At 46.9% G+C, this 15,000-nt stretch overlaps 1 protein-coding gene across 1 annotated transcript in view; it reads left to right on the forward strand.

Annotated features, from left to right (window-relative positions):
- The window catches only part of LOC115119519 (transcription factor SOX-6-like), a 165,918-nt gene that overhangs the window by 117,099 nt on the left and 33,819 nt on the right, over window positions 1–15,000 (forward strand). Inside the window, exon 10 of the mRNA XM_065012573.1 lies at window positions 698–766. Within this exon, the coding sequence (XP_064868645.1) occupies window positions 698–766 (69 nt within the window). The remainder of the gene's footprint in view (window positions 1–697; window positions 767–15,000) is intronic.

Below are 15,000 nucleotides of genomic sequence, written 5' to 3' on the forward strand. Positions count from 1 at the left end.
AGAGTTAGAATGTCATTTAGCCATGCAGACACGACACAGTAATTAACTGTTGACACTCGTGAAGAAGCACAAATTAATCCTGACACATTTGCAGACGACTGATATCTTGCAGTGAACACTTTGTAATTATATTTGAAAATGAAAATGAAATGACACTTAAAACTAGGTTGTCATGCTCAATGAAGCGAGCATGTAGTTAGACAGAGAGGCTGCTGGGATAGATGCCGTGCCACTCAGAGGAGAGGGATAGGAGTCTGACAGAACACTCCTACCCAGCTCGGCCCGGTCCAGCTCAGCCTACACCAGTTACCACCATTGTAAACACATCAATCTCCGTCTCTGCTTCCCCATCTCAGACTGTGCATCACAGCCCTCCTCGGCAAGCACATAGCCAGAAAAGAAGCTAGGCCAGCAAGGCCACATCATCGACAGCTCTGCTATACTATGCCTAATGCTGAAGGCCACTGTTGACTTGTCACGTCTTTAGGCAGGTGGTGATATGTTGTAATGGGGCTCAGATCACCATGACTTCTTGTTTGCAAATACTGTCCTGCAGTTACAGTGTCATGTTTTCCTTAGTGTCAGTTGATAGTCGGTCCCCGGTCTGGCTGAGTGGTATAAGCATGCACTGTACTCTGAGATGAGAGGAACATGTTTCTGACTGTCGTGACTCTTCTTCTCTGGTGTTTATCTACAGATTGCCAGACAACAGCAGCAGCTTCTGCAGCAGCAGCACAAAATCAATATCCTCCAGCAGCAGATTCAGGTCAGTGGCTCGCTCATGTGTTCCCCTCTCCCTTCCACTGTCTCACTGGCCTCTCCTTCCCCAGCCACACCCCACCACAGGCCACATGTCTAATCTCATGTGTTCCCCTCTCCCTTCCACTGTCTCACTGGCCTCTCCTTCCCCAGCCACACCCCACCACAGGCCACATGTCTAATCTCATGTGTTCCCCTCACCCTTCCACTGTCTCACTGGCCTCTCCTTCCCCAGCCACACCCCACCACAGGCCACATGTCTAATCTCATGTGTTCCCTCACCCTTCCACTGTCTCACTGGCCTCTCCTTCCCCAGCCACACCCCACCACAGGCCACATGTCTAATCTCATGTGTTCCCCTCACCCTTCCACTGTCTCACTGGCCTCTCCATCCCCAGCCACACCCCACCACAGGCCACATGTCTAATCTCATGTGTTCCCCTCACCCTTCCACTGTCTCACTGGCCTCTCCATCCCCAGCCACACCCCACCACAGGCCACATGTCTAATCTCATGTGTTCCCCTCACCCTTCCAATGTCTCACTGGCCTCTCCATCCCCAGCCACACCCCACCACAGGCCACATGTCTAATCTCATGTGTTCCCCTCACCCTTCCACTGTCTCACTGGCCTCTCCTTCCCCAGCCACACCCCACCACAGGCCACATGTCTAATCTCGTGGGTTTCCTCTATGGGTTTCTGTCTGACAGACATTACACGGGTACTTTACTGTCTTCCTTTATCTTTCTCTCGGTCTCCTTCCTTCTTTCTCTCTCGCTTCATTCTTCTGTCACTTCTGTCTTACAGTCGTCATTCACATTACATGATAATTGGCCATCGGTAATTGGGAGGGGTAAAGACGGAGGGGAATAATTATCACATCCTAATTAACAAAGATGGAGAGAAGAGAAAGTAGCGACACCTAATGAAGCATGCTGCTGCTGGTAGAGAGAGAAGTGTCTGGAGGGTGGAGGTGGGGACATGAAAGAGGCTGGTAAATGCTGCCTTGGAAATGATGCCATCCCAGTTGAGCGACGTGGCAGGCCTTTAGACAGCACCGGGGCTACTGTTCACAGCATATTGTTAGTGAGGGGAAAACGTTGTTCACGTCAATGTGGTGGCTAAAGGAGATACTGTTTTTGACGGAAGAAGAAGTTTGTGTAATATAGTATTCAGTTTTTCGTCCTTTAAATGTTTGTTAATGTACTTGAACAGGAGTATAATATTTATAAAGGTGCACTTAGAATAGCTCGTTTTATGCTCAGCTCAGATTAAAAATGAAGGTTTTATTGGAGTAATGTCAGTGTGTATGGTGGTGGTCATTGCCATGCGTTTTCTCTCCAAAGTGGATTGTGTTCTTTTCTCCCCTAAGTAATTATGGAAAATGGAGAAAAACATGTAAATGGGGGTGGAGGGACAACAATATTCACACGAGACACAGACCAAGAAAAATGGAACGAGGGCACCATAAATAAACATGGCATATTTGCTGAAAGAAAGAAAGAAAACAACATGAGAGGTAGCAGGAGGAGAGGAGAGGAGGGAGAGTGCCAGTGTGTGGGATGTGTATGTGGGGAGTGTTGGGTGTGTGTGTTGGTGAGGTGGTACAGTACAGTGTGGTCAGGTTAGGGACCACCCATGCTGAGTGTTGGATACAGACAGGCTGGCTACTCTGGGTAGGGGTGGTCGGTCAGTGGCTGGCTGTAGTCAAGGCCGTTGCCCCAGCCCAGACGTCTGAGGAAATCCAAGGCTTTACTGTAGTCTGGTGCCAGGAGCAGTCTTCTCCTATGACCCACCTATTACTTATCCTGCTACTACTACACACTCACTACCAACACACACTCACTACCAACACACACTCACTACCAACACACACTCATTACCAACACACACTCACTACCAACACACACTCACTACCAACACACACTCATTACCAACACACACTCACTACCAACACACACTCACTACCAACACACACTCACTACCAACACACACTCACTACCAACACACACTCACTACCAACACACACTCACTACCAACACACACTCACTACCAACACACACTCATTACCAACACACACTCACTACCAACACACACTCACTACCAACACACACTCACTACCAACACACACTCATTACCAACACACACTCACTACCAACACACACTCACTACCAACACACACTCACTACCAACACACACTCATTACCAACACACACTCACTACCAACACACACTCACTACCAACATACACTCACTACCAACACACACCCACTACCAACAGACACTCAATACCAACACACACCCACTACCTACACACACTCACTACCAACACACACTCACTAACAACACACACTCACTACCAACACACACTCACTACCAACACACACTCACTACCGACACACACTCACTACCAACACACACCCACTACCAACACACACCCTCTCTCTCTCTCTCTCTCTCTCTCTCTCTCTCTCTCTCAGTCTCTGTCTCTCTGTCTCTCTGTCTCTCTCTCTCTCTCTCTCTCTCTCTCTCTCTCTCCCTCTCTCTGGCTCTCAGTCTCTGTCTCTGTCTCTGTCCCTCTCTCTCTCTCTCTCTCTCTCTCTCTCTCTCTCTCTCTCTCTCTCTCTCTCTCTCAATTCAATTCAATTCAATTCAAGGGCTTTATTGGCATGGGAAACATGTGTTAACATTGCCAAAGCAAGTGAGGTAGACAACATACAAAGTGAATATATAAAGTGAAAAACAACAAAAATTAACAGTAAACATTACACATACAGAAGTTTCAAAACAGTAAAGACATTACAAATGTCATATTATATATATATACAATGTACAAATAGTTAAAGGACACAAGATAAAATGAATAAGCATAAATATGGGTTGTATTTACAATGGTGTTTGTTCTTCACTGGTTGCCCTTTTCTCGTGGCAACAGGTCACAAATCTTGCTGCTGTGATGGCACACTGTGGAATTTCACCCAAAAGATATGGGAGTTTTTCTCTCTCTCTCTCTCTCTCTTTGTCTCTCTCTCTCTCTCTCTCTCTCTGTCTCTGTTCTCTGTTCCGAGGAGGATCATTAAAACCTAACTCTCCTCTCAATTCACCATCACAAATGGCTTCATTATCAGTTCCATACTTTGATGTAAACATGTTTTTCCTTGCTGAAAATCTGTACTTTGTAAAGGTCCCAGTTGAATGGTGGAGGGGGCTATAGAGCCCCTCTTCACCCCCTTCCCTCTCCACTCCTCCAGGGTTCTCCCCAGTCCACAGTCCCTGTGATGTGTGGAGGCAAAGCAGCAAAGCAAACCCCTTGGATTTACACGGCATTAAGCACAAAAGCAGGATTTAGTGCTGGGCCATGAAAATCCCCCTTTCAAGTGCACTTCCCAAGAGAAAGGCCCCACTGTCAATGTCTGCTTCTGCTGGAGAGGCCAGAGAGCTGGCCTCTGGTGCTGCTGTCACTGTCCAGTGTGTTTGTGAGAAATGACTCCCCATCACTCCACCAAAGAGGATCTCACTCTGCTCTCTAGCACAGTACCCTCACTAGCATACCCTCTAGAATAGAGCACCCTATGCCCTGGGACCAAAGCCCCTTAATAAAGACTCTTTACTCCTGGGCTCACTCACACAGCATCACAACATATCATACTTTGACAGGTCCACACTCCACTCTTTCATGCTGTGGTTAAAGACTAATGTGCTACCTGGAAATTCCCCTTGATGAGCAGTTCAGTGACGAGGGTGTTATATCTCTTCCAACACACTTGGGGAGGTACTGAAAGTGTATGGCTCTATTTCAAACAGATAGAGAGGCCCCTAGATGTAAAGATCTGTGTCTCCAGCCAAGGCAGCCTTCCCCAGACTCTGTCCCTGTGATCTGTCCTGATGAAACACCACTATATCTACAATTAAACAAAAGAGACACATATTTACACCATCTGCTGCGCTCCCCTCAGTCTATCTGCTTGTTTTACAACCCTCACCAGGCCCTTATCAAGCATAGATTACTCTCACAACAACTTCAAATCAGTTTGATCATGTTAGACATTTTGTTTATCCTACCGCAAGTCCTTTAATGCTTTACTTCATGACATTTTCTCCCCTCGTGACCCAGTTTTACTCTGTCCTCTGTGGGGCTGGTCTGGCTGCTCGTAAAGATGGCAAACCAAAGGGATGAGGGGAGGGATGAGGCAGGCCGGGGCGAGGTAGCGAGGCACCTCGGCGGCACTCTGTTTTCGTTAGTCCTGCTCTTAAAAATGCCCCCGTCCTCTTAATATACAACAGCTTTGAGTGAATTAGTACTCTAAACAAGCTTCCAGTCTGCATGTTGCAGACTTTTAGCAGTGGTAAAACAGCACTGGGGGATTGGGTTACCCTGCTGTTAGTATGGAGAACAGTGGACTTTACTAGAGATCTTCGTCCTCACCATCAAAGTGCTTGTAGTTTAGCTCCAGGTGGAAAGCGCTTCAGATTCTGGTGCTGTATTGATGGTGTAACTGATCACATCAGTGGGGATTGTAAACCGGACCGGAGGAGTACAAATAAAACCTCCAGGACCGTAACTGGACACCCTCCCTGGCATGCCATGCACTTTCAGGGGTTTTCTTTGAGGGAGGGAGGGAGGGAGGGGAGAGAGAGAGGGGAGGGAGGGGATAGAGGGAGGGAGGGGAGAGAGGGAGGGGGAGGGAGGGGATAGAGAGAGAGGGGAGAGAGAGGGGAGGAAGGGAGGGGAGGGAGGGGAGAGAGAGAGGGGAGGGAGGGATGGAGGGAGGGAGGAAAGGACATAGGGAGGGAGGGAGGGAGGGAGGGAGGGAGGGAGGGAGGGAGGGAGGGAGGGAGGAAAGGACATAGGGAGGGAGGGAGGGAAGGAAGGAAGGAAGGAAGGAAGGAAGGAAGGAAGGAAGGAAGGAAGGAAGGAAGGAAGGAAGGAAGGAAGGAAGGAAGGAAGGAAGGAAGGAGAGGGAGGGGAGAGAGAGAGAGAGAGAGAGAGAGAGAGAGGGGGATGGAGGGAGGGAGAGATGCAAGGACGGAGGGAGTTAGGGAGGGGTGTGCAGAATCAGGCAGAGCGGTCTGGAAAAGGCACGGAGGGAGGGATGGAGGGAGGGAGGGAGGGAGGGAGGGAGAGAGGGAGAGATGGAGAGAGGAAGGGGAGAGAGGGGGGAGAGGGAGAGAGGGGAGAGAGGGGAGGGAGGGAGGGAGGGAGGGGTGTGCAGAAACAGGCAGAGCGGTCTGGAACAAGGCATGCTCCAATTTAATCGAGTCTCCTTTTGAATGGCCTTCTCTCTCTTTTCATCTAGTTCTACTTAGAGGAGGGAGAGAGATTGAGTTTTTGTCCTTCGGGATTACAATGTCACTTGTTTTAAAATAGCAGATGTTGTGATTACGGTGTTAGGGGCTTATCAGAAGTTTAAAGATCAAGGCTCTGTGTTTTTTTTTTAACTCGTTTTTCTTTCCTCTAGTCGTCCCTTGTTATTGTTAAATTCCGCTCAGAGAGAGATTACTGTTATGTGAATCAGGTATTAAACTTGATAAACACCATTAGGTATCAACTAGAGGCTTGTGACAATTAAAAGCAAAATGTTGAAGTAAATCTGATCCGTAACAGAGCATGTGTTTCTTACGTAACAGAGTCATCAAAGCTGTGTGAATGCGACCATGGAAAGCCAGTGAGTTAAGAAGACAGAAAGGCAGAAATAGACGCTAAGCAGAGCTCTGTTCTGCCTGTTTGTTTAGCCTCTGCATCAATCAGCCACATCGACCGGCACTCGATTGGACTGTTAGGGGCTGTCTCCTTGACAATCACACCCACTTTTTATTCCTCCCCAATAGCAACAAATCCGGTTTTATTTTAACGTCAGAGCCCAGGCTGTCTTTCATATGGCTTTCTGTAATTATATAGGAGTGAATGGCAGCACAGCCATATGTTAGCAGCATGGGTAGCAGTCCATGAAATGACTTAATAAAATGGTGGTGACTGCTGTTGTTGGCCAAACACATGTTTCTGTGAAGAGGATATTTTTATATAGAGATAATCGCCATGGATTGAAGGAATTTTTATTAGTTTCTCTAATGGCTGTATTTGATCCAACCCAGTGGCAACTCCAGACTCAGAAGACCTCTTGGTCAGTCTATTGGGGGTGGTAATTGTTTGAAGGTCTGCTCCCTGCCCACAGAGGCCAACTGACTGGGAGGTTGTGATGACAGGTGGGGGACAGAGAGGTTGGGGGGGGGCTGCCTTGCCGTGCTATGATGGAGTGCAGCTTTCTGGCTATAGTAACAGGCCCCATCCCCACAAAGCCCCCAATCCTCCAGCCCCTCTGCCCTCAGAGCTCTCACACAGATATAGGCCAGGTGGAAATTCCTGCTCTCTCACGAGGCTTCTGAGCTGCCGTGTATCTCCTGTGCATGGGGATGGCAACAGTCCATGCATTCCTGAAAGATGGGGCTGGTACGGTGTGAGTCGAAGTGACACACACACACACACACACGCACACGCAAGATAATAAATATTCCCTGAAAGGCTGACATTTATCTTCACACGGTGCAGGTTAAGGAATGGAGCTCCCCAGATGAAATGGGGGATGCTTTTAATCAGAAAACCCCTGTTAGGTCAATTACAATGTGTCTGTCTGTCCTCACATTCACAATAACACAATAACAATCCATACATTATTACCTATGTCTATAATTGTAACTCTGAGCTGGTATTGTTGCACCGTATGTTTAGCAGTGATATAAAGATCCCACTGATATGGGTTTTCAATGGAGACCATTGTTGGTTCACGCTTTTAATCCAGGTCTGGTTCTACTTATCTAGTTAAGAGCTGCTTTCCCTCTTCCTGCTCCTGTGAAGGACCTCCATGTGACTTCCGCTGTCAACCCTTACTCCTCCACCTCCCAACCCCCTCTCTCCCAACCTCCTCTCCCCCTCTCTCCCAACCTCCTCTCCCCCAATCTCCCAACCTCCTCTCCCCCTCTCTCCCAACCTCCTCTCCCCCTCTCTCCCAACCTCCTCTCCCCCAATCTCCCAACCTCTCCCCCAATCTCCCAACCCCTCTCCCTCAATCTCCCAACCTCCTCTCCCCCAATCTCCCAACCCCATTTCCCTCAATCTCCCAACCCCTTCTCCCCAATCTCCCAACCTCCTCTCCCCCAATCTCCCAACCTCCTCTCCCAAATCTCCCAACCCCTCTCCCCCAATCTCCCAACCCCTCTCCCTCAATCTCCCAACCCCTCTCCCCCAATCTCCCAACCCCTTCTCCCCAATCTCCCAACCTCCTCTCCCCCAATCTCCCAACCCCCTCTCCCCCAATCTCCCAACCCCATCTCCCCCAATCTCCCAACCCCATCTCCCTCAATCTCCCAACCCCTCTCCCCCAATCTCCCAACCCCCTCTCCATCAAGCCCTCCAGCCTGCACAGGGTGGCTACATCCACACCCCTCCCAGGACTTATACCGTCCACTGATCCACTCATTTTGAGTCACTCTACACTTTATTCATCTCTATTTGTCCCTCTGGCTGGGAATGATCCCTATTGTAGATTCACTTTATATAGAGAATTATTGTTCTTAGATCTGTGTTCTATTTGGAGCTATTTTGGACTTAAGGTTATTGAAATATTACATTTATTGATGTTACTACAAAAATATACAAGGTTAAAAAAAAATATATAATTTAATACAAACATAATTATTTCCTCGCCATAATATTTTGCCCCCCATAGCATCTACCAAGAGCACAGAGTGTGCTGGTTGGTACTTGTTGTTTGGCTTTAAAGAAGTTCCATTGCCTTAGTTAAAAGAGAAAAGACCAGTGCCTTGTTGTCAGCCCTCACTTCAAAGTGGAAAAGGTTTCCTCACATGTGGTTTTAAATGGTGTGGAGGAACAGCAGGGGACTTCTAAGGGTTAAATGATAATAGCTGCAGACAGTTCCCAGATTAAAGATACTATTTAATTACACAAGGGCTAGCTAACCACCTCCACATCCCAGCCTGCCAGGCAGACACACTCCTATAAAGCACAGCAACACCACAACACAACAACTCACACATACTGCAGAACTTGTGTACATGTGTGTGGGTGCCTTTAGATGTTATATGACCGTGCTTGCATTTGTGTGTGTATGTGTGTGTGTGTATCCTATGGGTTTGTGTGTTTATCAGTGTGTTATAGGTGTTGTTATAGGTTATAGAGTGTTAACATAGAGAAGGTGTAGAGAGTGCCTGAGGAGAAGCTCTACTTTCAGGGGCCTGGCTGGCTGGCTGGCTGGCTGGCTGGCTGACAGACAGACATACAGATATACAGATAGACAGACAGACAGACAGACAGACAGACAGACAGACAGACAGACAGACAGACAGACAGACAGGCAGACAGACAGACAGACAGACAGACAGACAGACAGACAGACAGACAGACAGACAGACAGACAGACATATGGCCCTGCTCAAGAGCTAGTGAGGGCCTGATCCCTCTCATATGTGCAGCACAGTATCCCCAGGGCTGTGGAGCCGGCCTCCCTCCCTCTGCTGTGGTCATTTAACAGCAGTAGAGTTTGAAGAAGCATGACAGCCCCAGGGGTCCAGGGCCTAGGGGTCCAGAGCCCAGGGTTCCAGAGCCCAGGGGCTAGCCAGGCCAGGGCCCCAATACAGGGTTAATCAGTAGCAGCTTCCTTTCTCACTTGATATATATTTGGGGGTATGACTAGGGAACTTTCAATAAATTCCCCGGTTGACACAAAAGCTTCCTTTACACAATCAAACCATTGTTGACAGTGTATGCGTTTAAGGGCTGAAATTGGCATACAGTTGAAGTTACACACGTGTCTGTCTCAAGGTAGAATTCATTCCATTACATGCAAATACTCATTGAGCTGTTATTGTATATCATTTTTCTTCTTCACCATTATCATTGATTAACAGACTAAAGCCACAAATTCCTGAATACATCATTTGCTTTTATTAACCTACCAGTCTTTCGCGGTCTCTCTGAGTCTGTTTTTGAAATCCCACATAAACACATTAGAAAGAATAGCAGCCTGTTTAGAGATGTTCAGGATGCAGCTCCATGTCCCAGTGTTGCAAAGCGCTGATAGAATTCACAGGGGAAGCTCTATAAAAGCGGGTCCTGTCTGCTCAGCCAATAGGGACCTCCTAATTAAACACAGAGTCCTTTGTGTCACACACACATTGGTTTTTGAATGAAGGCAACAATCCCTCTCCCCTCTATATGGGCACTGTCTGTCTGTCTGTCTGTCTGTCTGTCTGTCTGTCTGTCTGTCTGTCTGTCTGTCTGTCTGTCTGTCTGTCTGTCTGTCTGTCTGTCTGTCTGTCTGTCTGTAAGGTGCTACTGCCGCTATGCTAGTCAGTGTGCAGGTGAACCGCTCCAGTTCTACTGCAGCAGTGTGCTGTGTGGCTCTCCTATTTGCGTGTCTCTGAGTCACACACTTATTCCTTGAACATGACTCGTAGTATTCTAACCTATAGTGGAACATACAGGAGATTATCAGGGCAAATGCAAGAGTGGGAGTCATTGACTACAGTTTGTAGATATCCACCCCCAGCCTAAGTGGTCCATTTCTGCACGGTGCCATAGTCTTTAAAGGTCACTCTGGCTCCTGCTCGGTTTTCATTATTTACAGTCATTGTAATAGGGTACCTTGCCCGTCACACCCTATCTAAAGATCATGTGACACAAGCCAATACAGTAATTCACCCAATTTACTGCCTCACTGTATTTTTATTTAACTAGGCAAGTCAGTTAAGAACAAATTCTTATTTACAATGACGACCTACCCCGGCCAAACCCTCCCCTAACCCGGACGATGCTGGGCCAATTGTGCGTCGCCCTATGGGACTCCCGATCATGGCCGTGATACAGCCCGAGATCAAACCAGGGTCTGTAATGACACCTCTTGCACTGAGAGGCAGTACCTTAGACCGCTGCGCCACTCGGGAGCTTGTACTGTACTGTATTCTACACACAATATGCTTTGCCCTTGTAATCTAATGAACGGTAATTGCACACAACATTTTATTTGGTTAACATTTTAGTGACAACAAAGCACACTACTACCATATAATGGGGAATCATTTCAAATGAACTTTAGATAAACACAAGGGAGGCTGCTAATTGAACAACGATAATGGCTCCTAATTTATGCCTCTCAGATGTTTCTGTTGTTTTCCAGGGCGCAAATGATCTTCTAAGAGATTCTTGTTAATGCATTGGCAAAACGCACCAAAATAGACATTGTTAAAGGGAATGTGTAAGTTCCCCAATTAGCCGAGCCAGACCAACTGCTAGCATTATAGCAAGAGAATAATAGAGCAGGGAGTGATAGGGTGTTTCCAGTCGGTGTTAGCTAGGCTGGCAGTAGTGGGATTATTCGGGGGCCCTAACGGTCTCATCATATCAGCTTGGCTTGAGCCCAGGGAGGGAGATAGCTCTATAGATCCAGCCTTACATAACATGCTCGCCCACCAGTTAAAGGAGACTGTTAGCTGATGAAGATGTGCACATGCAAGACTAAAGATAAAAGAAAGCGTTGACCCAACTCATTAGCCCCTGTGATTTAATATATTGACACTTGAATGCAAATAATTCCGTTTAGTGGCCTGTGTTGGGCGGGGGGGGGATCAATTTAATTAGTTATGAAATGTGACTTCTTGTCAGGAAGCAGAAGAAGCGCTGACGTTAAATAAAGTCGTGTGCAATTTGAACAGTAAAGCTTCGCGCCCCTGTTAAAACTTAATGATGCACAAAAAGGGCTTAATAGATACAACCTCAGCAATGGCTGTGATGGTTTGGAAATTAAGCTAAGTGGACGAGCAGCAAGACTAGTAATGTCGCTGGCCTGTTGAAACACATTCAGACGTTATGAACACAAACAGTGCAGGCTATCTGGGACGATTCGCTCTGTAGGTTTTGTCGACGTACATCTGCTTTGCCACTGAAAGACTCTTCCGGCTTCCTTTTCTTTGTTAAGTCATGGTTAAGGTGCACACAGAGAGTGGGGGTATTGAATGGCCTTATTACTGCATTTAGGCACCATTTCCTCTGACTGGGCCCTAGCTTGTGAATGGCAAACTGGAGAGAGTGTAAACGTTGAAAGATACACATCCCCAGTACTTACACGATGTGATGGGTTCATAGAGGCTGCCTGCCTGGCACACAATGGCACATTTGTGTGGGGAACATATGCTAGGAACGCACATGTCTTTGTTGGCGATGTAAGCATGTACATAAACAAGCCTCCATTATTAATGTTAATGACACAACATCTCCTAGCGGTCTTGTAATTATCAGCAGGGCAGCGCAGCGTCTTTGTGTTCCCACACCTCGCCTGTTTAGGCTGCGTTAATGAACTGCCTGCATCTTGACAAGGGCTGTCACATGAACAGTTGTAATGTGTAAAGTTACACCTGAGTGTCTGCCTTAAATTAGTCACCTGAGGGGATTCCAAACCAGCGCTGTGATTTAGTCATTTATGCCAGGACCCTGCAGCCTCTCATAGTAGCTCAATGCTAGTGATAACAGTCCTCAACACAAGACAGCAGATCACTGGAGCTGTAGTGCATCTCACCCGGCATTAGGGAACCTAGTGAGCTCTGTGATAAGACAGTACTGTTAAATAAACTTCATAACCCTAACAGGAGCAGCTCATTATTGATAGTGAAACGAGGCCAACCGTAGCTATGATACATAAAGCCATACTCTATGACCTCTGAATATCATTATAAAGCACCTGTTTACAACTCTATTGCTCCCCATAATCCTTTCCTGGATGAAGGTGGCCAGTCGCCTTATACTTGGCACTCATTGGACCCCGTGACCCAAAGGAAAATATCAGTTGACGGAGAACACATCCTCCAGTGTGAAGTTGACTTAGTTTCCTCTCCCTCTCCGCTCGGCCAGTGTTTTCCCTGCTAATGTTGAGCAAACTGTTTTGTCTTTGCGTTGGCTCTGCGCAGCCCTCGGCCTCCACAGTGGGCACACTCACAGGGAGAGGGCTGCATTAATAGGATCTAGTGTGTGGGGCCAGCCGGCAGGGAGAAAGGGGGCCCGTGTTTTCTTAGGGCCGGGGTGGCAAAGCAAAGCATTCAGCCCATGGCAGCAAAAAAAGAGCCTTTTTGTTTTTGGGCGGAGGAGAGTCCAAGCATTCCCTATGGAACACAATGAATGGCCCGTTCTGTCCTGCACCGTTATTCAGACACACAATTGTTTGGTTTTTTAGTTTTTTTTTTCTCTAGAATTATTCTTGCCCGTCACTCGGTGTGCACATGACATTTTAGCGCGTTTTAAAGTCTCGGCACACTCATATGCCTGTAATAAAGTGGTCCCTCGTAACAATCGTGCTTTCTGCCGGACAACAGAGCCCACTCTGTTGTTTTCCCAAGCCCCAGCAGCTGGGAGGCAATTGTGAAGACAGAGGCTCAGTCTATGTGCAGAGTGGAGGGAGCAGAGGAGAGGACAGGAAGAAGGGGAAGTCCTCCCCTGCTACTCCAGCCCCCTCCTGACCAGCCTCCAGCCCAGAGGCCAGCCAACCGCCGTGTGGACAATGCCATTATTAGATTAGGGGTGGTCCAACGCCAGCCAGCCAGCTCTCTGTCCCACCACCAGACACACTGCAGTCTCTTATTAACTCACTCCAGACTCCCGCTCAGTCTCCCACCCAGTCTCCACAATGGTGAGGTTGTTAGAATTGTTTTGTGTTCTTTTATATTCACAGAAACAGTAGATGTTTAAAATAAAATATAAATCATATGTTGGTTTTAAATAAACCGAATTATATGAGAAAATATCAGAAAAATGACTGTACATCAGAAGTATATTTTTACAAGGGATGATTTACACATGAAAGTATCAGAAGAGAAATCATTCAATGTAAAATGCTATGTGGAGAGCATGTGTTTTCCTGCTCCTCAGAGATTGGCCTTTTCCCTAACAGTATGTTGAGGGATTGTAGGATTTCACAGGCATATGCCAATAGTTTTTCACATTTTCTCCTACGCTTCAAAAGTTCATATCCTTCTATTCCTCACATCCCCCCAGCCTGTTCACCATGGTTATGGTGGGCTCTCTGACTAGGCCGGGTCCGACCTCTTTTACAACTCCACCCGCCCCCCTGCAGTGAGGGTCAGAGGCATTCTGCTTATTCCCAATCCCATAGAGGTGGGATGTATACGCAGGATAATGATGCCAGGCCCAGACTCACTTGTGGGTTTGTTTATGTCTGTTTGCATCTTTCCTGTCATTATCCATGCTGTTTGAGGGAGTCCCCATGGATTTGAGCAGTTTACTGCAAACCTTTTGAATTGCATGACCAGACCATGCCAGAATATGAGTTTTTCACTTCTATTTCATTGTGTGCCTAACAAAAAACACACAGATCTCATGTTTTCTGGAAATGTGACATTGTAGAGGTGGTAGTAATGTAAGAATGTGGTTCTGGAATAGTAGGGCATTTATTTGGGAGAGGGGATAGTGTGGGTGTGTACGTGTGTGTGTGTGTGTGTGTGTGTCTGTGTGTCCTCGCCTCTGTGTGCGAGAGAGAGAGTATCATGAGAGCAGCTTTTGTACCCTACATAACATTTCAACCCCAAGGCATATCTTTGATATTTTATATTCAATACAAATCAAATTACTTTAAATATTTACAAACTTAAATTATATTTAAGGTATTTGAGACTCAATTTGCATTAAGTACACAATTTCTGTTGAATCTACATTGATCACATCTATTCTCAGGGGACTAGCTTCATTATTCTGCTTTGTACTCTTAACATGTTAATGCTTTAACCAATTTACTGAACATCCGTAGCATTCACCAACATACTGGTATATTTCATCATATTCTATTCTTATCTTCAGCATCATGATTGGAAAGTCTCATGTGACTTTGTTCTATCATAACCTAAACATCACACTAAATGTCCTATAATTGTTTAGGTATAACCTTCAGTGTACTGACATACTGTATGGTTTCCAGTGTGGCAGTGTGGTATACAGTACAGGAGAGTACAGCGGCCTCCAGTCAGTGCAGAGTTCTTGAGCCAGCCTGGAACCAGGGGCAGTCAGGGGGAGGGAGGGGGCTGGAGGGTGCTGTCTGCCCTGCTTTTTAACAGCAGCAGACTTAATATAGACATATTGAAATGGCTCCATTCCAAGAGAGCTTGTTTTACTGTGTAAGGAATTAGTGGAACAAGAAGTCATCTATTGGTTATTCCCCTGACGGCCCGAC

This window comes from Oncorhynchus nerka, linkage group LG28 (assembly GCF_034236695.1).
Source record: "Oncorhynchus nerka isolate Pitt River linkage group LG28, Oner_Uvic_2.0, whole genome shotgun sequence".
NCBI lineage: Eukaryota > Metazoa > Chordata > Actinopteri > Salmoniformes > Salmonidae > Oncorhynchus > Oncorhynchus nerka.